This window comes from Colletes latitarsis, chromosome 6 (genome assembly GCF_051014445.1).
Source record: "Colletes latitarsis isolate SP2378_abdomen chromosome 6, iyColLati1, whole genome shotgun sequence".
In the NCBI taxonomy this organism is placed as follows: Eukaryota; Metazoa; Arthropoda; class Insecta; order Hymenoptera; family Colletidae; genus Colletes; species Colletes latitarsis.
In genome coordinates, this window is record NC_135139.1 from 8,578,442 (window position 1) to 8,601,593 (window position 23,152).

General features: G+C 29.7%; 2 protein-coding genes across 16 annotated transcripts; one reads left to right on the forward strand and one right to left on the reverse strand.

Annotated features, from left to right (window-relative positions):
* The first annotated feature begins 771 nt into the window (after window positions 1-771).
* LOC143342327 (uncharacterized) lies at window positions 772-9,616 on the forward strand. Of its 7 annotated transcripts, none has more exons than XM_076766084.1 (7): window positions 772-875; window positions 967-1,165; window positions 3,080-3,317; window positions 4,295-4,397; window positions 6,185-6,449; window positions 7,378-7,531; window positions 7,615-7,976. In XM_076766084.1, the coding sequence occupies exons 3-7, from the start codon at window positions 3,080-3,082 to the stop codon at window positions 7,812-7,814; spliced, it is 960 nt and encodes a 319-aa protein (XP_076622199.1). In that variant the 5' UTR covers window positions 772-875; window positions 967-1,165; the 3' UTR covers window positions 7,815-7,976. The 7 variants fall into 7 exon arrangements, 6 of the variants coding, with proteins under 6 accessions (XP_076622199.1, XP_076622196.1, XP_076622200.1 ...); XM_076766081.1 differs by having other exon boundaries at window positions 775-875; window positions 967-1,055; XR_013079786.1 differs by lacking the exon at window positions 772-875 and adding an exon at window positions 8,009-9,616 and having other exon boundaries at window positions 882-1,055; window positions 7,615-7,922.
* Window positions 9,617-10,693: 1,077 nt separating this feature from the next.
* On the reverse strand, window positions 10,694-22,631 carry LOC143342325 (popeye domain-containing protein 3). 9 transcript variants are annotated; one of them, XR_013079785.1, is made up of 10 exons: window positions 22,355-22,628; window positions 21,822-21,953; window positions 21,416-21,677; window positions 20,873-21,240; window positions 19,705-19,862; window positions 18,521-18,623; window positions 18,152-18,292; window positions 17,569-17,734; window positions 13,108-13,286; window positions 10,694-11,729 (listed from the first exon to the last, which is right to left on the reverse strand). XR_013079785.1 is itself a non-coding variant. In XM_076766077.1 (10 exons), the coding sequence occupies exons 3-9, from the start codon at window positions 21,636-21,638 to the stop codon at window positions 17,230-17,232; spliced, it is 1,173 nt and encodes a 390-aa protein (XP_076622192.1). In that variant the 5' UTR covers window positions 21,639-21,677; window positions 21,822-21,953; window positions 22,355-22,630; the 3' UTR covers window positions 10,694-11,732; window positions 17,214-17,229. The 9 variants fall into 9 exon arrangements, 5 of the variants coding, with proteins under 5 accessions (XP_076622192.1, XP_076622191.1, XP_076622190.1 ...); XR_013079784.1 differs by having other exon boundaries at window positions 10,694-11,732; window positions 22,355-22,627; XR_013079783.1 differs by having other exon boundaries at window positions 13,015-13,286; window positions 22,355-22,627.
* Window positions 22,632-23,152: the final 521 nt, after the last annotated feature.

The window sequence follows — 23,152 nt, forward strand, 5'->3', positions numbered from 1 at the left end:
ATAATACTAAGTACCTGCCTACATTATTTTTCATCTCAACTCTATATTTTTAAATGTTTCAATAGCTTATGTTTTAACTCAATCCAAATCGATTCAATTACTCAATTTCATTTATTGGAATCTGAAGAATATAAACAACAATTACTTTCCCTAATCAATATGTTTGATCGTACACAAATCGGCAATATTACGAGGAAATAATTAAATTGAACAAATATAATAAATTTATTAATTCAATAAGAGTTATTATTATTAATCTTAATAGGAGTAGCTTTATTTCAACCTGTATGAGTATGTCAGTTGAAACGCTTATTCTATGGTCCTTTTAGATTCATTGACAGTTACATATCCTATACGTCAGTCCCGAAAGGTAAATACTATTTGTAAAATTAACATGAACATGCTTTTGAAAGTACACAATACAAGTATATCTCTAGACTACATAGGATTCTTGTGCAATATTAATTTGCTTTCAGCATCATATGACCATGACTTGTTATTTATCATATTTTGTTATTTTGTTTACAGAAAAATATATGCGTAATATTAAAATTATGATAAAATTAAGATTAATCTGAAATCAATTATATTTGTTATTCTAATTTGTTTATGGTTTTCTATTGTATGGAATAAATATTAAGTGCAGCATTAAGGTATCATATTTTAATTATTTCGTATGATGTGTGTATGTATAATACTTAAAATGTTGTTTTTTAAATGAAAATATTAATGGTATTGTTATTGGTATAGACGGACGATGAAACACGGGTCGCGAAATTTTCTCCAGTCGCTCAATACGACAACGCGTGCGCTTTTCTTACAGAGGAGCCAGTAGCCACCCTGATAGCACTTTCACATAGGGGTATTGCTTAGCGGTGAGAGTTTACTTTTTACTATAATTGTTACATGCTTTGTGCTTGGAAGCATGCAATAAAATACGAATTGTGTCTTTTTATAATTTACTAGCTTCTGTGGCGGACGGTACTAAATTTCGAAGTGCTAACTAGTTGCAAAACAAAGGAATGGAATATACACGAAGCATAACAGATACATAAGTATTATATCTTGTCATTAACTTAGATCGAGAAAATAATTTTACAGTGTCAATCGTATTAATTAAGTAAGCGATAATTTTATTCCGGAAAGGGTATAAGCGAATAAGCACGTAAGTGTCCCCTTAACCGTTTTGAACTTATCATACAGGGTATTCGGCCAACCACGGGAAAAATTTTAATGGGAGATTCTAGAGGCCAAAATAAGACGAAAATTAAGAATATCAATTTCTTGACTGAGGCTTTGTTTATTAAAAAAATAAATTAAAAAATTTCAAATCATTCTGAAAAAATTACTTTTAGTTGCGAAGGTCAATTATAATCATTTTTGGTGAATACACATACCTCCGAAATCCTACCCACTTTCGAGAAAAAAATTCGGGTCGGTGCTGATAATTTCGGCGAAAAAAAAATTTTTCAAATCGTTTTAAAAAAATTATTTTCAGTTGCAGGGGTCAATTACAATCATTTTTGGTCAATACACATACCCCCGAAATCCTACCCACTTTCTAGAAAAAAATTCCTTACCGAAAATCTAATTTCAGGCCAGAAATCGTTCCCCGAAATTTCATGCGTATCTTTAAAACACCATAACTCCTGAACAGATTGGACGATTTTAATGTTTAAAAAAGCAAACAACGCGTATTTTGGTATAGAATATGTAGAAATGCTAAAAATATTCGAAAAGTTGTTCTCTGACCTCGCAAAATGAGAAAAACCCCATAAAAATGGTTCAATTTTCAAACATCCGTAACTCCGACAATGGTCAATATATTTTAATGAAACTTTTTTCTGAAGTAGAGCTCATGGGTATCTACAAAAAAGTATTACACAACTTTTCTGTAGGGCGTCAAATGAAATTACTAAAAATCAAAAACGAATTTTTAAGAAAAATCGACCCAGGGGGTAGGTGCCTAAATTTTTCGACGAAAAAAAAATTTTTCAAATCGTTCTAAAAAAATTATTTTCAGTTGCGGGGGTCAATTACAATAATTTTTGGTGAATAGACCTACCCCCGAAATCCTACCTACTTTCTAGAAAAAAATTCAGTACGTGCGGAACTTTAAACGTTAATAACTTTTTAACGAAATCTCCATCAACAAATTAGTATTTTTGATTTTCGTCTTATTTTAGCCTCTAGAATCTCCCATTCAAATTTTTCCCAAGGATGGCTGAACACCCTGTATATGTCGATAGTAAATTCTCTATAAGAAAACAATTTTTACGCGACAATTTCATTGTCTATCTTTGGCAGTATTAATTTGATCTTTTCTTTTCTATTTCTTGGAAAATTATAACAAATTTTAAATATGCTGCAGTCATCAAGTTACATATTAGGATTTCTTTTCAAATTTTTTGAGCTGTAAAATCGAATTTTATAAAATTTAAAAAAGTTCAAATCGTCAACTTTTTATCAAAGTTATTAAATAATTGTTTTTATACTTTGACGGTTATAACACGTTCATGTGGTCATCATTTTTTCAAATATTTTGGAATGCTGTATCGTTGTTAGAAAAATTAAGTAGGAAGAGTAATTCTTGATTTATATCTTAGCTATATAGCGCACATTTGATTTACAGTAAAGATTCTCTCTAACATCGTTAGTCAAGATCGAGTAGGTTCATACAACATGTATTGAACACGAAATTTAACTCGAGCCGGCGCTCAGTGAGGTAAAACACAAAAAAGCTGGCCAAATATTATATAACATTATATAACATATATTATAATATAAATATTATATAACATATAACACGTATTAATTGTAAAGTATTATTTTTCGATACTGTTGGTTGCTAGGAAATGACGTCACCTAAACGGATAATTGTAATATCGGTCCTGTGAAACTGACATGGCGTTTAACGTGTTAACGCCAAAGGGCGCATTTTTACATGTTTGTTCGCCTATATGTCTTTTTGAAATGCAAAATAAAATAAATTAGGACTTATAAGGGAGGATGACTTAATTTTTACGTACAATATAAAATACTAGCTACTAATTGTTTATTCTACTAATCTAAATTATAGATGAGAGGCTTCGATTTAATAATGAATAACTCGGGTTGTGCATTATGTACACTCGAACCACCACCCGACATTCTTCATATACCACCACCACCGTTCCCGGCTATTCTACAGCAAAGTTCCGACTTTTATCCACGCGCGGATCTATTGTCGTTTCCACAGCATCTAAATGACAGCCCGTGCAAGCATCTTTGTGATCGCCGCTCCGAAGGAGTGCAATACATAGAGATGCCACAGCAAGGTCTAGTCCTAAATCGATTATGTTACATTTTGTTGTTTGTCAAAGTAAAATATGAGGATCGTTCAATAAGTAAAGAGGCAAATGACTGCTGCTATCTTGTGCTCTCTTTGAAACCATTCGATTTATATCTGAAATATTGTTTTATATAATCAAAAACAAGCGAGTCATTCTAGGTGATAAAGTTAATAGCATCAGATTACGCTCAGCTCGAGAAATTGACAAGAAGAACATCAGACATGGCTCACATCGATTTCAAATTTGGATGGATGATACATCTATTGTATCTATAACTTCAGCCGTAGCTAATGAGCCAATAATGAAAAAATTAGACTTTGTAACAATCGTATAGTTAGGTATATTTACATAGTAAAAGAAGTCATTCAAAAGCATTTATAATGCAGCGACAAATGTCGTAAATAAGAATTCGAATATACATAAACAGGGTGTTCGACCACCCCTGGGAAAAATTTTAATGAGAGATTCTAGAGGCCAAAATATGACGAAATTTCGCCTATGGAACGGCAATCTGCGAACAGTTGCGTGCATGCGATAGTGGTTCTCACTCAGCATGAGAAACTCTACTTACTGACCTATCGAGGCCTTACAGTTTTATGAATGAAAAATACTATTACGCGTACGTAGCTGTTCGCAGATTGCCGTTCTACAGGCGAAACTTTAAACGTTAATAACTTTTTAACGAAATCTCCATCAACAAATTGGTATTCTTGATTTTCGTCTTACTTTGGCCTCTAGAATTTCTCATTAAAATTTTCCCCAGGGGTGGCCGAACACTCTGATGATGACTCCGTTGAGTCATGTCCGATGCTCCTCTTGTGAGTAATAGGGAAGTAGTGGGGCTGGGTTTTTGAAATTTAAGCGAACATTGTAATAATTAATTGACGTCGTGTTAGTTTTTATTAGAATTGTTAATTTTTTTTTGAAAAGTAAATCTACTATATCAATTATGATAATTTTAGGTACAGTTTTCGACGACACGTGGTTGCTAGTATTAATATCATCCTGCGTCGGTGTGATTTTCATAGGCATAATACTAGCGACGTTACTCTTGAAATGCAAATTGTGAGTATAATTATGATTCTTCATCCTTTAATACGTAAATAAATGCGATCGAAGTTAAATATAAATCACGGTATTAAAAGGATTGTTTTGTAATTTGATATTGGGTCATGCCATAAGTAATGTCGAAGGTGGATTCTACAGTAAAAATAACAATACTTGCAGTTATTTTTAACAAGTGATATATTAACCATTATATTTAATAGCTGTCATTCCTCAGATAGTATTCGAATATTTGCTTTAAGAAATTGTCGGTTTATTGATTTAAAATAAACCGATCTAGTGTCAATTTTAGATGATCTCTGTTAAAGTTTGTCCTGGTAAACAAGATTTTCAATAAGTACAACAAACAGTTACATCGATTGTTGTTTGTAATTACAGTAATGCCCAACTGTATGCGACAAATTAGGACAGAAAAGTCGCATATATTTGTGATTTTCATATGGCGAAATAAAATGGCGAAAAAATCTTACATCAAGTTTGACAGTAATCATTTTAGGTAATAGTAAATAGTAGTAATCATTTTAGGTAGTAGTCATTTTGGTCCAACATTTTTTACAATCTTGCTGGTAGTAGCATGATTCCATGCTCGTAAAATTTCTGACCTTTATTTATAAAAAACTGATGCAAGTGATTTTTGACATCGCCACTTTAAGTAAATGTTTTATCGTTTAAGAAATATTTTAAAGGCCGGAACAAGTAATAATTCGATGGTGCTAAATCTGGCGTGTATGATGGGTGTGGTAGCACATCCCAATCCAAACTTGCGTGAGGTCTGGCATTATCATGGTGGAACCCAAATATCGAGCTTTAAAACGAAACCAAGTCGTTTCATGTGATCACAAACGGTCGAATTCGACAAATTTGACCTCTTAACGATTTCTCGTGTTGTTATTCGTCGGTTTGTTTTAACCAATACCTTTATTTCGCCTTTGTCAGCTTTAAGTAGCCTTTCAAAACGTGGGCCACCTTCGATATCAAAATTGCAGGAATGAAATTTTGCAAACGAGTTTTGGCACTGCCATTCTGTTAAAACATCTTCTTCATATACGTCACACAATTCTTGCTTGAATAGCATTCTTACCTTTTCGGTAATAAATAAGCAAAATATGTCGAAAATGCAGCTTCTGATTTTCTATATTTGACGAGACATCAAAGTGTCCATCTTATGATCGGATGTTTAATCGATAGCATTCCTAAGCGATTAGAAGCAATTATTAAAGCTAAAGGAGGGAATACAAAATATTGGAACAAGAAGCATAAAATATAAAGATGTCCACTCAACTTTTTCTACATCGTTTTGTTGAACTTTAATTTTTAATAATTCTTATGTAAGATAAACCACATTATTCTGTAAAACTACAAGCAAAATTTGTCGATAACAATGTAAACTACGATGAACAATGAAAAACAAGAAATTTATTTGGAAAATTTATTGAATTGCAATACTTTTACGTAGAATAGATAGGTGTCCATTCAATTTTGCCCCTGACTATACCATCGTTCGGATTAAAACTATATCGATCACAAAATGTATCTCATAAAACAGAGAAAGTTTTATCCGAAGCGTTCGTTTGGATAATCAGTAGTTTCGTAGATAATCGTGTAGAACAATTAAAATGGCAGAACTTTTATACATTGCCAAAACACGATGTACCATTTTTTTCAAACCAAGGGAAGAAATGACGCTACTTATGGGATGATCTAATATTTTACGTCACATAAGCATATTAATTAATAAGAAAGACAAAACCCTCGAAGTCACGAAATAACTGATTATCATTCTGTAGTAATAGAAATGGTAAGAACGGCGTGATTTCCATGCCGAATGCAGCATCCAGTATGCAAACGAAAAATGGAAGGATTCAAAATGAAGCTGTTCTTTATCCTTGTGCAACTGACAATATGCAAGATAGTCGTGTTATGTGGGCTACTCTTACACCACGGGGTACTACCAGACACTATCTAGAGGAACATACCTATGAAACTATCGGCGGTGGACAATTCCATAAGCGTGCCTGTTCAACTACGCCAACTGAACATGTAAAACTTAAGGCAATTTACTGATATTACGTTTTTATATCCAGCATTATTCTTATGCGTTATGAATTTACAAAATTTCGATATTGTTCTCCTCAAGAAACTATTATACTGACGCAGGAGGCGGTAATTCATTGAATTTTTTTTACATTTAAATAATTTGCAAATTGTTTAAATAAAAATTAAGGTAATCGTATAAATTAGGATCCATCTTCCAGATTTCAATGACCTTGACATATGTTTCCTATACATGTTATCGCCGTATCAACATTAAACTTCCACCGCCGAAATTTCTATTCGTACCTACGATTTCGACTAAGTAAATCATGCTAACAGTATTTAAATTCATTAGGACAGATTAAATTTTTTCTCACCGGAAAATACTAGTTTTCCATTTTTCATCCTAGGTTGCAGTTTTATGTTTTTGGATAAGAGGTGACTTCGTTATATTTTTAATTGATTTTAACCCGTGTATTTTGATGTAATATTTATTGTATTAATATATATTTATTCTACTAACGTATATTTATAGAATAAATGAATTTTTGGCAGTAAACCATGGTGTTCTTATAGAAATTTCATCCACTGTATGTATACCCAGAATTAAATGTAATAATAGCAATTGTTTTTTGCGACTAATTTTTGTATTCCTAAAACGTATTTCAAGGTCATTGAAATCGGAGAGATAGATCCTCGTGTACACATATAATTACCAAAATTGAAAACAACAAGTACACTCGATAAAGTAAATAAAGAAAGAAATAAAACAGAAAGAGGGAATATACCATAGGCTTCTAAATAAAATATATTGTTCAATATCTATGAATTGCCAACTTCACAAAAATTTTGCGTGCAATAATGTGATGGCTTAACTAATTGCATATTCCCAATGTGAAATACGGAAACGTTTAAAATATCTGAAGATAGGTCCTCGATTTTTCAGACTTATGCGGACCCACCAGTTACGAGCCCGATTCAAAATCGGCCGAAGGACGATAAAGCGTTTGATAACACGGCGTTCGTAGATTATGAAGAGCCATTGTCAATAAAGACTGATTACTATCAACTCAATGATGCTTTGGAACCAAATGATTCAGGCAATATTTAATTGCCCGTTATAATATTAATCTATTCATTTTAATGGTGAATATAATTCAATTTTATTTTATTCCATTTGCAGGAATACTTTCAATACAACAAAGAGGAACATTACGACCACGTGTCAGTTCACCAACAAGAATCGAACATCCAAATTTACCTCCGCTTAATCTTCATCCGCATAAACGTTCTTTTCATAAAGGTTCCGCTACACCGCAGGCATCAGATACATTGCTTAGACGTAGTAGCATTACATCATCCACGTACATTCCTACTATATAAACTTAACGTCCGATCTCTGTTATTTCTAAACTCTTACACAATAACATAAACAACACTAATTGAATGTGTTATCTTTACATCGATTCTCTCTAAGCGCGTAATAATCGTGTAAGTTAAATAAGGCAACATAGTTGTTGAAAGGTATATGTAAATTACACAAAAGGTGTTAATATAAATGTGGGATTTCTTTTCAGGAGTAATTCTTTGTGCGAAGAGAAATTGAAAAGTCTTGTATCATTTTGCAATATAAAACATCGTTACCGAAATATAAGCGGTCAGCATTCATTGATGTAACTCCGACACGCGATTACAACCCCTAACCAACTGATCGCGCAACCGTACTTACAGTCATCGACATACAAAAAACACGTATCCATGACGTTTATACACGAAAAAATTTCAAACTGCATATATCTCGATAATGAAGCCTTAGATTGAAAATTAGAAAATAGGCTTTATGATTTATATTAGCATAAGAAATTGATTCTGAAAAAAGATTTCACATTTTTATTAATGCACTATATTTGGCATGTGGAATTAATTTTGAATAAGGTGCCACATTTTTGTAAACACGCTCTATACTTTTTTCTATTAATTTAAACAATACAAATGTAGCGTTGTGATCGAATTAGACATATTTAAATACTGTACTGCCTTTCTTCATGATAAACAATTGTGACAGCCAGTTATGATGAATGGCGGTTCAGTTATGAACAATGGCTTGTATTCATGTATTATATTTAAAATATACGTTATACTTATATACCTATTAATAAAAAGTGTTTTTTATTACGTAAAAAAGAAAGAAAGTGTAAATCATGGGGTTTTTATTAGAGAAAGCTTCTGATACACTGATATAAAAAAGTTCTAAATAGTAAAATTATATTGAAGGCAATGTAATATCGCAAAATAAAATAGAAGTTCTAACGGATAAAAACTATTTTATGCGAGCCTTACAAATTAAGGCGAATTTGTATGCGACGAAAGTCTTCAAAAAAGTAATAGAAGAAGAAAAGTCCTGAACTTCGAATGATCCAGAGAAACAAAAAGATAAAGTTTAAATTTATATCCATAAATATTAACATACAAAATTAATTTGTTAAATTAGCTTAAAAATTAAAAAGTTTGTTTTAATCGTAAAAGATAGCAATAGTTCTAGCTTTCCTGTTTTGTTCATTTCTTGTACAAGGAATTTATTTTCATCTAAATAACTTGTACATAAAAGTTTGTATAAATTAACAATTGGTATGCTTATATATTACATAATAGTACATTCATCAATATCAGATTAAAAAACAAAGTCTTTATATTTGAAAGATATCAACAGTAGAGTAAAATAAAAAAAAATCAATTACACTAAACTGGCTAAATAACAAGGAAAAGGATACAGATACAAGGAATAATTTATATATATTTTATCTAAAACTAACTTTCTTTATTCCTTTCATCATTAAATTTTTCATTATTGTATTCAATGTGATTTAAATCTTTTTCCATTTCATTCATATCTCATTGTATTATGTAACTATACTAAAAAGATACCACATACAATCATAACAACGAGAAACAATAAACAACAAAGATGAGTAACGAATAATTTACATTCATTAAACAAACCACTTACACTTCTCATACATGCGTGAATAGTATTACATTAAAATAAAATCACATTGTTCTCATCTTTTTCGATTTAGCACTGTACAGAAAAACAATTTGATTACAAGAAATAAATCAAGATGCTTTGTAATTAAACAGAATTCTTTGTTAGAATGTACTTTATACACATGGTAGAATAATTATTATCCAACTTTTAAATGATATATAATATTTCGAATAGAATATGCTCAGAAATATAATTTTACATATAAAAAGTCTTCTTAATAGTATGTATTACAACCTTAACTGGGCATGAATTTGATAATTAGCAACATTTAAAATTTTTTAATACATTTTACTAAAGACTAGACAAAATTGTCTTCAAAGAGATTCTTTGTTCTTTTATTTTTTTTTTTCTAAAACTGTATCCAATCATCAAAACCTGAGATTTTTATTTTAAATTTCAGTACGTAATACTTTCACTATTTTTATTCAAAGTAATTTTAAAATTATGTTTTCTTTCTCTAAAGCAAATGAAAACCTGTTTTGTAAATATTGCACATAAGTAATTAAATATTTATCTCTCTGTGCGCGTTGATTTTTTTTGCTTGTATCACTTAATATTATAATAATTGATTCTAATCATAATTACCACTGGTAAATTATAGACAATACTAATATTGTTTTCCAAAGAAAGGAATGATAATCGTGATTATATTATTGTAACGATTTCCGATAATTTTACCATTAAAAGTTATATGCATTTTTATTTTTCCATCGGCAATGTATATCAATATAAATATTCCATCAATATAGCTTACATTGCAATTTTATTATCATCCAGCGCTTTTTGGCGTAACTTCCTGTTTCGTTCTCTATTCTGAACGCCATTTTCTAATAGTTTTATAAAATGTTATGATCCGCGCAATAATGCTTCAAAACTATTTAAACTATTTAAAAATAGTTTTGATGGCGGAAACAACTAGTTGCCGACAGAAACTATACATATATCGGTGGATGGAGCGACATCATTTGCGAACGGGAGTTGAAAAAACGCAAGTAGAATTATTACAATAAGATAAAATTCAAGGATCATGATAAGATTTACCTAAAATTTGAAATGCAGAGTAAGTAACAAAAATAATTGAAGTATTACATAAAGTAAGAACAACAATATTGACCTAGATCTTTTAAAAAAAAGTAAATTTTTTATGGACTATAGTAGGTAAGACACCTGCCAGAAACAACCGAATATTAAAAAAAATTAGTTAATAATTGATTCACAAAAAATTGCAATAGTAAAAATTAGTAAACATCAAAAATGTATTAAGGGCTTAATGTCGAAAATCGATTTGTTTAAATGCATAGATGATATTATAATAAATAATATAATGGCTCTTAATTAAAAGAGGAGTTTTGATGTTAAAGAGAAGACAATAAAAATTATAGGAGAATTCGAAATACCATCAATGACAATATCCAACATATTTAACTTGGTGTATGATGTTTCTGCTATATTCTTTTAAAGTAAAGACCAGTTCAAAATGGTCCCATTCCGAGAAAAACAAAAAAATATCATTGCTTGGCTTACTAGGATATATGAGTTTCCGGCGACAACTTTCTTAAAAGATATTGAATGAATATGTAAATTAGTATACGATAATATTGTATATATTTTTTCTTGAAAAATGAATAAATGAAATGCAAGTAAAAAGGCACTATATCTGGGTGTGGGAAACAATCAGGTATTTAGGCCTCCCTAATTTTTTTTTCTGCCATACACCTCCAGTAAATCACAGATCTTTCAGTAAAGAAGTTACGCCGCTGCGATTGAACAACTTCCATTCTATTACACATGTAAAGTCTTGTTTCTTCGGTATTGATCATATGCACATTAAGAAGAAAATCAGTGTAAATTAGAAACAGCCACACTTAAATTAGTTTCGGTGGTATTCAATAGTACATTGGAAGCATAAAATAATGTTTTAGTCGTATGTCATTTTATAAACTAGAATGGAACCATTATGCTATAAACGATGAAATGTGTTTTCCATTATTAATAATACTTGACTAGTTGTGGGAAAAATTATTAATTGGCAAGAGAATGTTTAATTGTTCCATGCATAGCATACCATGCCATGCCATGTTTTCAGTGATGTTGAATACATTTCATCGTTATTTCACATTATGTAAAAAGACCGATGTTACTTTATATTGACTGCCGAGGATGACATTCATCTAACAATCATTTTCATTAAACAGGTGTTTCGTGATCAGTCTCTTCAATTCTTCCCAATCTCCATGCATTTGGATCCCCTGCTGCTGTAACGTAGCAATGTAAAAGATTTTTAATTTATTTTGCCTAATGCTAATCAAAATACAGTAATGCCCAAATATATGCAAAAAATCAAAACCGAACATTTATATGAAGTTGATTTTTTTTATTTGAAGTTGATATCCAACCATTCATAAATTGTCCAATGAAAAAAGATACACCAGGAGCAAATGCAACAGCGAATGCATCTCGTGCCGTATTATTCGAACTATAATTAATTATACGTAATTGAATTTCTTTGAAATAATTCCAAGAATGCATAATTAATAAATAGTTAAAATTCATTCTTTTGTATGTACGCGGGGTGAAACTTTACGTATAGTCGAGCACCACTGTACTTCAAATAATGATACATCTGTAATATGTAAACTGTGTTTATATACAACTGATACATTGTACTTCTCCGCAATATAAATTTATAGACTGCAATATACCTAAATACAATTAAATATGTAAATAAAAAAGAAACCAAAATTTCAATTAAAAATAACAATAAGAAATAAAAGAAAATAAATATAAATATACATAAGAATATGTTATTGTCAGAAATTGTATCTTGTTTTATTGAATTTATTAATTACGTAATTAACAGTCCGCCGATGAGGATGGGTCAATTCTGATTCGTATTTTGTCTTTATTATCAAGTGATTCATAAGATTGTTTATATTATCAGCGTCGAAATGAGAACTCGGATTTTTAAAAATTGGCTCCTTCTAGATTACGAGGACTATAATAAACTGCAATGGAATTATTTTTAGTTGAAACATCAAGCATCGAACTTCGAGAAAGAATCAAAAAGCTTCTTCCAGAAAACGTTACGTGTACACACGTAATGACAATAAACATAATAAAAAATATGACTAATGTTTACAATATATTTGTAAATCCCATGCAATCAGCCTGCTAAACACTTTATTTGCAAATCTTACAAATATACAATAAATTTATTAAAATGTATTTTCTAAAGTCTAACGTGCTTGTAAGCATGGGTCAGAAATGACCCGTCTTCGTCGTCTAACCATCCGCCATCCGACCATTAATAAGTATTATTTTGGTTCATATCACATTTATGATGGTATCATAAATATTAATTTAATGTTGAAGTATAGTCGAAATAAAATTCAATAAAATTGATGAATTATGATATTTTAAGCATGATATTAAATTAATTGTTTTGCTTTACAAAGTCTGATAGTAATAGTTTAATAGAATTACTGATATTGTCAACAGAAATAAAATATAAAACAAAAGTACATAGGCACAACTCACCTGGATAAAATAACCAGAAGAAAATAACAAATGAAGTTACCCAATGATATTTGTATAACATATGGATATCCATTGTAGAAACATAATACATACATATCACGTACAAATTTGTGCTAAGGTAATTGCACAGCCTGTGACACAGGGATATTATAAGGAAGTCTGAACATTGTTGTGTTGCACAGGATCTAAGGGAAGTGTACGTAGGTGATTGATATGATGCAAAGTGTTGTTCAGCACTTCCTGACTCGTGTACAGCAGCGGCATTCTTTCTTCTATCCAAAGCAAAATCAAAATTGATGCACAATTATAAAGAGTGTATGTTGTAATAAATTCATAAATTTATATAATTATTATCATTGCTAATTTGTAAGCACATGCAGTAATTCTCATGCAAACAGCAATTCTGGAGTATAATTTTTGTTGATCTTATATTATTATTTAGTGCTTTAATTATAAGGACGCATATTCACTGATATTCTACTAGCTTTGACTGTATATACAGAGAACATTCACGCTTGAGCGGCGGATGAATACGTGGCCTTATAAGTTCGAAACATCATATATATATGACTTTGCAATGATCATATTATTACATATTAGATAAATTCATATCTTAACACTGACTCCAAAACTGTACACTAATTGTAAGCTTTAGATGAAACCAATAGTTTAAATTTTATATTTTTTTCATTCTTAATTAGCAGAAAATATTTTAGATAAACGCTGAGAAATAGCAAGTGAGCGAATTGTTATGCAAAATTGTCATTTGTCAGTTTTTAAATAGATTCATATATTTTTCGTATGTATTATTATAATTTTTGGAAAAACAAAAGACGTATCAGTGAATCAATTCCAGCGCAAGCAGTTAAATTACGTCGATTAATACAAGTCCTTGTTTTTGTACTTTCTGAAGTTACAATATTGTACAAAAAAAAAGTAAATGACACCATTCAAAGAAATTACAATTTTAAAATGTCTGGAATGTCTCCACCAATAAAGAAGTCATGTAGATTGTATGTATAATATTCCCCTCACAATTCTTCAATCATTATCTAAAACATTTTTTAAAGACATTAATATTTTTAATATTTTCATGTATTAAAAAACAGTTCAAATATCAATTTCGATTTTTTAAACAGTTTTAAAGAAACATTATACAGCATAGCTGTTACAAAAAATTGAGGTAATTATTCGGAATCATGGCCGCTTCACCGATTTGGATGATATTAAAATATGTTGTTAGGGACATGTAGTGAACAACTTTTTCCTATATATGTTATTGTTACACGGCTTTAGTTTTCGAGGTATTTGTACAAAATTGTTGCTACCCCATAAAATCAAATTTTAATGTCATCGGCATTAATTTGAATGTAACGGGAAGTTTAGGGAGAGAAGGCTCCCGAGTTGTGGGTTGAACTTGTGTAGGGGCCGTGATTAGATTCACAGTTTTATTAAAGGCGAATACTTATACTTATACTATATACTTGGCAATGACAATCAGAAAACACCTATAATCAAAGCTTTCGTCTTTACTGAACTTATTAGTCTAATCATGACCCCCACACAAATTCCGACTTACAACTCTGGGATGCTTTGTCCAATAAACCCCTCTTTAAATTAATATTGACGGTATTTTAATTATCTTAAACTCCTTGAAATACCATATACATTGTTAAATATATTTTTACATATTACTCAATAATTAAACTGTGAAAAGTAGTCACTGACAAAACAACAGCTTAAAACGCAAGAGGTCAGGTTAAACATAATAAGTAATATATGCTTTTATTTTATATACGAATTTATTTCCATGTATATAATTAATATTATAATCATAATTACTATTATGCAATTGGAAATATTTCTGCAATAATGTCGAAAAATGCAGTTATTTCAGAAACTCAGGCCGAATGGCCTTGTACACATCTATTGTAAACATGTATAGGAAAAAGTTATTTAAAATATTGATATCTACAACATATTTCAATATCATCTAAATTGGTGAGGTGGCTATGATTCTGAATAATTACCAAAATCGATATTAGTTAACATATCAATTCCAATCATAATTCCAAAATGAATTTTTTTATTGGTTTTGCATCAGTTCTATATTGGTCCTATCAGTTCCAGCATTGATTTCTTATAGAATGAAATTGTTAAATGTGTTGATGTGTATGCTTGTATATGCTATTTCTATGGGGAATGTGTGTTACATATTGTAAAAGTTTATTCTAAAACAGATAAAAGAAACCAAAGACGTGTTTCTGCTACTGTAATATTGATTTTTTATGAATTTTAATGAATGTGTGTATTGCAGCCAACACAAGTGATAATAAACTGTGTATAATAATATCTTGCTTTTAGCAAATACCATATGCATGATTTTGCCACTTATCTAACGTTATAAAATAATATTGTGGACAAAAAGAAGAAAAAATTTGTGCAAATGAAGTTGTTCAGACATTTTTCAAAATAAAAACTATTATACTGTATCTATTATACATTGTTTGTTTATTAATATAATAAAATTTTGTAGTAGATGTCTACATGTATGTTGTTCAAATACTAAACACGAAAATATCTTTGACTTTACCATATATTTAATACATTGTTTATTTACGAGTATAATAAAAATCTTAAGTACTATTATTTTTGTCTCTTTTATTCTTTTCAGTTTTTTTATTTGCAAGTGTGTCTAAGAGTTCCATGTGCATTAATTTATAATAAGCAAACAACTAACTATTTTTGCGGATCAATTTATGTAATCATACTGTTAGAATACATTATATTAAAACATATTGTAATAATACCTTGATCAGTATGGTATTCCATAGTATATTTTTTGGCATGTATTTATTATACTATGCAAGGTAGTGATGTACTTCTAAGACACAAAGTAGCCATAAGTATTGAAGTAGATGGATTAGATTCTTCTGGTACATTTTGTATCCATATATTACTTATCATAATTCTAACCACATTTTGTGCCTTTTCTCACTAAATTTTGATTCGTATAAATTAGTACCACACGTCATAACACACATATATCTGACATGTCAATAAATAGTATATATGTACCAGACACATTTAAAACTTTCATTCTGTAAAGAATTGATGATGGAACCGATGTGAAAATTAATATAAAATCAATATAGAACAATAATGTTAATGTAAATTATTGTATAGAGAGTCAAACAAATATAACAAACTTGCAATAATTCTAGGATGTAAACATAGTAGTGTTTTTAAGTGTAGGATGTCAATATATATATAAGAGTTAGATCTGAAATGATTCTTTTTAAGAATCTGGACGCCTTATGGCGAACATACGTTATGAACAACAAGCGATATTGCTTAATGTTTTGAAGTAAAAATTTTTTGTTAAAAGTATGAAAGAAGACGTTCCGTGATAAAAAACAAAGAAAAAAAAATAGAAATGAACCTAAGCCTAATCCATTAGGCACAGTCATATGGCCAACAGGCAATTTTTCAATAGAAAAAAATTATACATTTTAATAAATATATCACTAATAGATACACTTAAATGTATTTTAAGTATTGCTATATTTGTTCCACGCACTACACATACATATATTAAAATGTTACTTTGTTATTCTGCAAAATGACAGTGATCAGCTACAGGAACTATCCATATATGTACATACATAAATATACAAAAGAAATTCATACAGTATTAACATATGATTTTCTATGTACAGAGATCTCCTTCTAAATAGGTCATCTAATTATCTCCTTTAATTGTGACGATAGAAAAAAATGTTACATACATAATCTGTAGCATACATGTATCTGTTTTACATGTGTTACAAAAAATTTTTTTTCCAATATCACTTTTTCAAAGGTTTTCAAGATCACAAATGCTTTTTAAGTCATTGTAATAATATGTTTTCAAAAGGTCCTACATTTCCACGATTTATAATCAAGGATGAAATATTTATTTTAATATTTTCGAAAATAATTCCAGAATGTAAATAAACATGTTTATTATTACACTACAGATATCTAGATTTGTCCATTATCAAATTTTTATCATTGATCATCTGAGATGACAGACCACTATAGAGGGGCATTTATTATAAAATATTGGTGACCTTTGATTTTACATACTAAAGTGCTCCATATATACACAAATAACTAATGTAAAGTACAATATACAAGAGAATTATGTATGTACTTACATGTAAGAAAAACAGATTAACCTTGATATTCTGAAAAAAAATGACATTGGAAAAAAGTCATTCTTGCAACGTAATCATTCTTTAAAACTATTTAGATTATACATATATGAAACACTTTTTTGGATAATCGCAGCTTTAAGAGTTAAATAGATGACCTATTTTAACTAGTATACCCCGTATAACAATATATTGAAAAGATATATTATCATAAAGGCGAACATTTAACTATATAGATATTTACACATATTTAACAAAAACATTCTTTAAGATAAAAATATCAATAACAAATGTATAACATTTTTTCTAAACTTTTTATCCTTCATTAGAAAAGAATTATTAAGTAAAATGTACTTACCTTGAAGTTGACGACTGATGAGAGCAGTAATACCTTGACTGTCACCAGTCTTTTTCACAACGAAAAGTTTGGTGTCAGGATCATTTTCTAAAGTTCCAATACCACCCAAACCAATTACTTGTCCATTTTGTTGTTGATGACTACTAGCAGCCATTGTTTCACTGACCTAAGATTGTATTATTTATACAAAAATGTATATAATAATGCATGGTTGAATTTCACTAAAATGTGCGAGATTGTATATCCACATTGTACATCCATTTTTCCCCTACTACTCATCGTCTCGAACTTCGCGAAACCTGACCCAGTAGAGAAAGAATGAGAATCGATTAAATGGGGGGGAAAAAAATACGCTATCCTGCATGCGAAAATTTCACTACTGGGTTCCGAATTTGACGAAATTCAACCGTACATTACTGTATTAATTAATATTTCTACTTATCTACAAAATATATTATATAATATAAACAATACTTTTAATCAAATTGAAAACATAATTAAGCCATAATGTCATTTAATAAAAAAGAAAAGAAATTCATTCTAATGATAGAAAATGATGTAATTTATATGTATATGTACAAACCTGCATCAATTTTTTGACTACATCTCTTCCCAAAATATGATCAAACACTGCCTGCAGAAATTGATCACTAATTATGCTTAACTTTAACTTGTCTCTATGCCATAATAATATTCTTGATTCCTCCATAGCTGTTATTGATACCTATATAAACAAATTGATTTTTAATTTACAAAAATTACATTTTACATAATTATATTTGTAAAACGCAAACATATTATTATTATTAAATGATAATATTGCTTAAATAATAATAATGGTTTGTGCTTTACAATAAATAATACAAGTTATTAAACTTTATAATTTATGTTTGAACAATAATAAACAAACATATTTGACAAATATACAAAATTATGAAAAATGTATATAAACCTGAAAGTACTCGTCCGTGGAGACACCAAACCATTCTGGAGAATCCAGGAACTGATGTGGGAAGACAATGTGCAATGCTCTTCCATTTTGTGATACTACTAATCTGAAAAATTTATACAAAATATTTAAATAATTTGAAACAATTAATATATATATATATTGATACAAAGTGTTTTTAAAATGTTTAATTAAGTTTTACTAAATAGTTTATTCACATATGCTGTCTTGCAGAGTTGTGTAATTCTCGGTAGCTGCACATCAGAGGAAATTAAAATAATTTTTAACCTGCAATATGTGTTTATTTCTAATTGCATATGTTCACTTTTCTATACTTTTCACTGAATTACAGTTCATCATAATAGTGTATCGCAATTGATTTGTCATTATATGACGAATAATTACCATCATAACAAGTTAACTTGTGAGGAGTTAGGCAAATTTTATTCATAAATTAGAATTCATTAACAGTATTTTTAAACCGACATTCAAGCAAGCAAATCCGCGGATAACAGCTAGTTTATGAACGATTTTAAATTTTTACTCAATATTTGATATTAAAATTTACTGAAACTAAACGTCGATCGTCCTTTAGTGTTAAACAAATGATGGATAAGATCAAATTTGTGGGAAATAGTAACATTGACTCGTTTCGTAACGTGTGATACATGCATTATGCGTGCCATCTGACACAAGCTGGCACAAGTAATGCGTCACCGTTAAGTTTTTATGTTTTTCCTTATTTTGCAGATAAAACAACGAAGATAGACAGTACCGATGTTCTTATATCTACCTTGGTTGTTTTCAATTGCACGATGAAGAAAAACATACACAATACAACAACGACACACTGCTTGTGTGCATCTAGGCTGAGGGTCGTTAGCAATAGTGACGCTGGCTGCGTGATCGTCTTTTTTGCATTGCGCAGTGTCCATGACAACGCGGACGAGAGTGGAAGAATTCTAGATTTTTCACACTTATAAGGCTTGACTTGGTCAGCACTGATTAAAAATTTTAAGTACTGTGTTTCTTAATATGAAATAAAATACTTTTTGTTTCTTATCGACTTGTCGTTAAGTACTTTGTTTAGTTGAAATTTAAGAAAATAAATTTGATAAATGATTGGAGCTTAACCATGTTATTACATATATGAGTATAAAATATTAATATTTATAATGTAAACTCACTTTCCAGAAAGTACCAAAGACAACGAATCAACTTTGGTCACTTTCTCTTGGGCATAAACTTCTTGATACTTCAACTGTCGTATAACCTTCATACAATTTAATACTTTTTTGAACTGATGACGTGATACTCTTAGTGGCTGGAACACTGCAATATATACCTGTAGAAAAAAAAAGACGAAAATGAAACATAATATTTATGTCATTTTATTAATTACAAAAGTATAATGTACAAGGCAAGAAACATTACAAACAAATATTTTACATATTGCTTTGTAATTTTAGCAAAATTAGTCATCTTCAATTTGTGTTAGAATAATTTATGATGAAACAAAATACTTTTTTTATTATACTTCATTAATTGAATATAAAAATAAATTTTAATCTTTTACTAATTACACAAATGATAATAATTTTAAACTTTTATTAATAAAAAAAAGCATCATATAAATTTTATAATATAAAGAAATTGCTCAGATTACATACATAAAGATGCAAAAGAAAGGGTAATATATAAAGAGTTCCAGCATAATGCAGATGCAGTAGCCAAACGTACAAGCAATTTACAGTAGTTACTAAATGTCTAATATAACTAACTATACGATCTAAGACATTAACAGTATACTACTTAGAATACACTATATCATACTACAAATAATATTTAAGAGAGTGAAAACATAGTACAATTTTTAAAAAAATAAACATTTCAGTACCAAGAATTACATATTTCTATTTTTGAATGTCATTCATTATATGAATTTGCACATTGCCTGTTTAATATATTTCTAGTCCTTGTAATATTTTTACGATATTTATTTGTAAACATAATATAAGAATTTGTTTTGAGTATATGTTAAAAATATATGAAAATATATAACTGAAAATATCCTATAATTGTGTTATACAGAATATTAAATTGTATATCAAAGGATATGGACTTAATTATTTTTAAAATAGTTCAATACATAAAGTGTATATTAAGATTAAAACATAGTAGTCCTTGATTATAAATTATTATAAAAGTACCTTTATTTTCAGATCAATAGTGTTTAACCACATATATATACATATATGAACAATACTTTGTTACATGTTCATACATACATATACGAACAATATTCTGTGACATCAAGTCAGAGAATTATTCTTTTTCATTCTTCTCTTAACTTACCTCTTCAACTTCCCTTGAAAACTTGATAGGCCTGAGCTTGTAAAGAAGCGTGCATACATGGACGAAGTTGATGGCAACAAATAGAGCATTCCAGAGAGCAGCGTCCAGCCAGCAAGCTATTGTCCAGCCCCACAAAGCAAGAAAGGCACAGCCCACGAGTAGAGTGCACCTTAAATAGAGTACACCATGTATGCCACTTGGTGCAAGGTGTGACAATAGAAAGAAGGCATTTGCTAGTTGAAAGTAGATGTGATTCACAGAAATTCCTTGATAGGGTTGGCAGGTAAGAACTCCGTACAGAAAAGTTGGAGGCACTATCGGCGAATGAGGAGAACCAGATCCATGACCGACCACTGACAAACCAGTAGCTGTAAAATATATTTATTTACATTGGGTAGCATTAATTTCGATAAAAATATATACTAATATTATCCTTTAAACTCAATAGTATATAAAAATTAAACAAAAAATATGCTATTCATCAATAACGTATTTAAAACATATTAAATAAGAAACACTTTATAATTATACTGCCTAACATACCTGCTCCATTATCAGTGGTCACATTCCTACATTCGTCGTCATCATGATGCGTTGAAATTGGTAGTGTTACTTCTGATGTAACAGTATTGTGAGGAACATTAGATGCAGCTGCATTTGTTAAGCTGGCATCAATACCAAAAGATGTCCAATAAGAGAATACAAAGAATAAAATAGAAGCACGCCAGCCTTCTCGGCTTCCTATAGGATCAAAACAGATCCACATCCCCGCATCACCACCAAGCTAAATCAATTTCGTCTTACTCTGTAATATTACAATAAATGTTTTCTAATGACTAAATATACAAAATTAAATTAACATTGAATATTCACAAAATCTAAATTAGTAGTTGTTTTGCTTCATAGTTATTCATTGAAGATATTAAATTGAATGCTATATGTCACTTACAAATATCCTATCGTTGTTCACATTTCTACTCTCAGCTAAAATTAGAGCTTGAAGACAAATACCATCTTGTGAACTTCAAATTAAGGAAGGGTATTTGCATTACCAACAGCTGCAGGAAGACTATAGAAACATCTGTAATATAAATATGTCATATATGATCCATGGTTCTTTAATATATTTTCTTTTATAGAGATGCCATACTTTTTTATTTATTGGAAATATTTTAGTGTATTTTTAATAATATACGTTTTAATCAAAATCAATAATAATATAATATTTTATATTAAAATAACGTGAATTACCGACTAAAAATGTCAAAATCCAATGAAACAAAAGAATACAAATTTCATTGTTGTTTGTAATAATCTAAATTTAAAGAAATTGTCAAATTCACTGACTAACATTATTCAAAAAATTTATAAACGAAGAATAAACGTCGGATAAACTCGTTTTATGTTGACTTTCGCATATTAATGATCGAGACTATTAACGCACGTTATAAAGTATCGTATCGAAATCAATAAATAACTTACTCATGGAAAATTTAAAAAGATGAGAACGTACGCAAGGCATACAGATGGAAAAATAAACGATGACGTCGAGTAAATTGATAGGCGAAATAAACTGAACTCGTACACGAAACAAACTTGCTTATCTAATGAACGTCAAACTAGCAGAAAGACGTTACTCTAGCAAGGACAAGTACAGGCAACGGTACAGAACCGAGAAGCAGAAAGGGGATAAAATAGGCCACGCGGCCCCTAATTTTAGGTTCGTTCGAAAATTTACTAGCAAAAACTAAGATCGTATACAAAAAATTGCAGACCATACTGCTGCTAGGTACATACAAAATGAAAATGATGTATAGAATAAAACAGATAAGGTGACAATTTAACATAACAGAAACCCTTGCATCAGATTGGAGATTTACAGTTTTTTCAAATACCGACAATTATACAAATTTTACAATACGTGTAACTTGATTTGAATCAATTGTTCATTATCTATAATTTATTTCCTATTTATCAGTCTGTAACGCATTATATTATTATTAATAATTTGATTTCGATTTAACCATATCGAGATGAAAGCGGGAAGGTTCTCTCCCACCAGGTAGTTGAACTCCGAAATAGCATAAACCACATACGCAATGCACTTTAATATGTATTGTAACATCAAAAGTTGATATGCAAGTGTAGTTCTATGTAGAGTATACTTAAATTAAGTTGTAGAGTTATGAATTATTGATATTCACTGACTTTTCAGCAAATGTTAATCAAGCTCTAGATGAAAAACCATTTTTGTTTCGAACGTGTAAGAATTTTATATTT

Excerpts from the sequence above, each read along its gene's own strand:
- LOC143342327 (XM_076766084.1), top strand. The coding sequence starts at position 3,080 with ATGAGAGGCTTCGATTTAATAATGAATAACTCGGGTTGTGCATTATGT. Across the intron at positions 4,398-6,184 it reads TTACTCTTGAAATGCAAATT|TAATAGAAATGGTAAGAACG; the intron begins GTGAGTATAATT and ends ATCATTCTGTAG. Across the intron at positions 6,450-7,377 it reads CTGAACATGTAAAACTTAAG|ACTTATGCGGACCCACCAGT; the intron begins GCAATTTACTGA and ends TCGATTTTTCAG.
- LOC143342325 (XM_076766075.1), bottom strand. The coding sequence starts at position 21,638 with ATGTGGATCTGTTTTGATCCTATAGGAAGCCGAGAAGGCTGGCGTGCT. Across the intron at positions 21,241-21,415 it reads GACCACTGATAATGGAGCAG|CTACTGGTTTGTCAGTGGTC; the intron begins GTATGTTAGGCA and ends TATATTTTACAG. Across the intron at positions 18,293-18,520 it reads CCACGGACGAGTACTTTCAG|GTATCAATAACAGCTATGGA; the intron begins GTTTATATACAT and ends TTGTTTATATAG.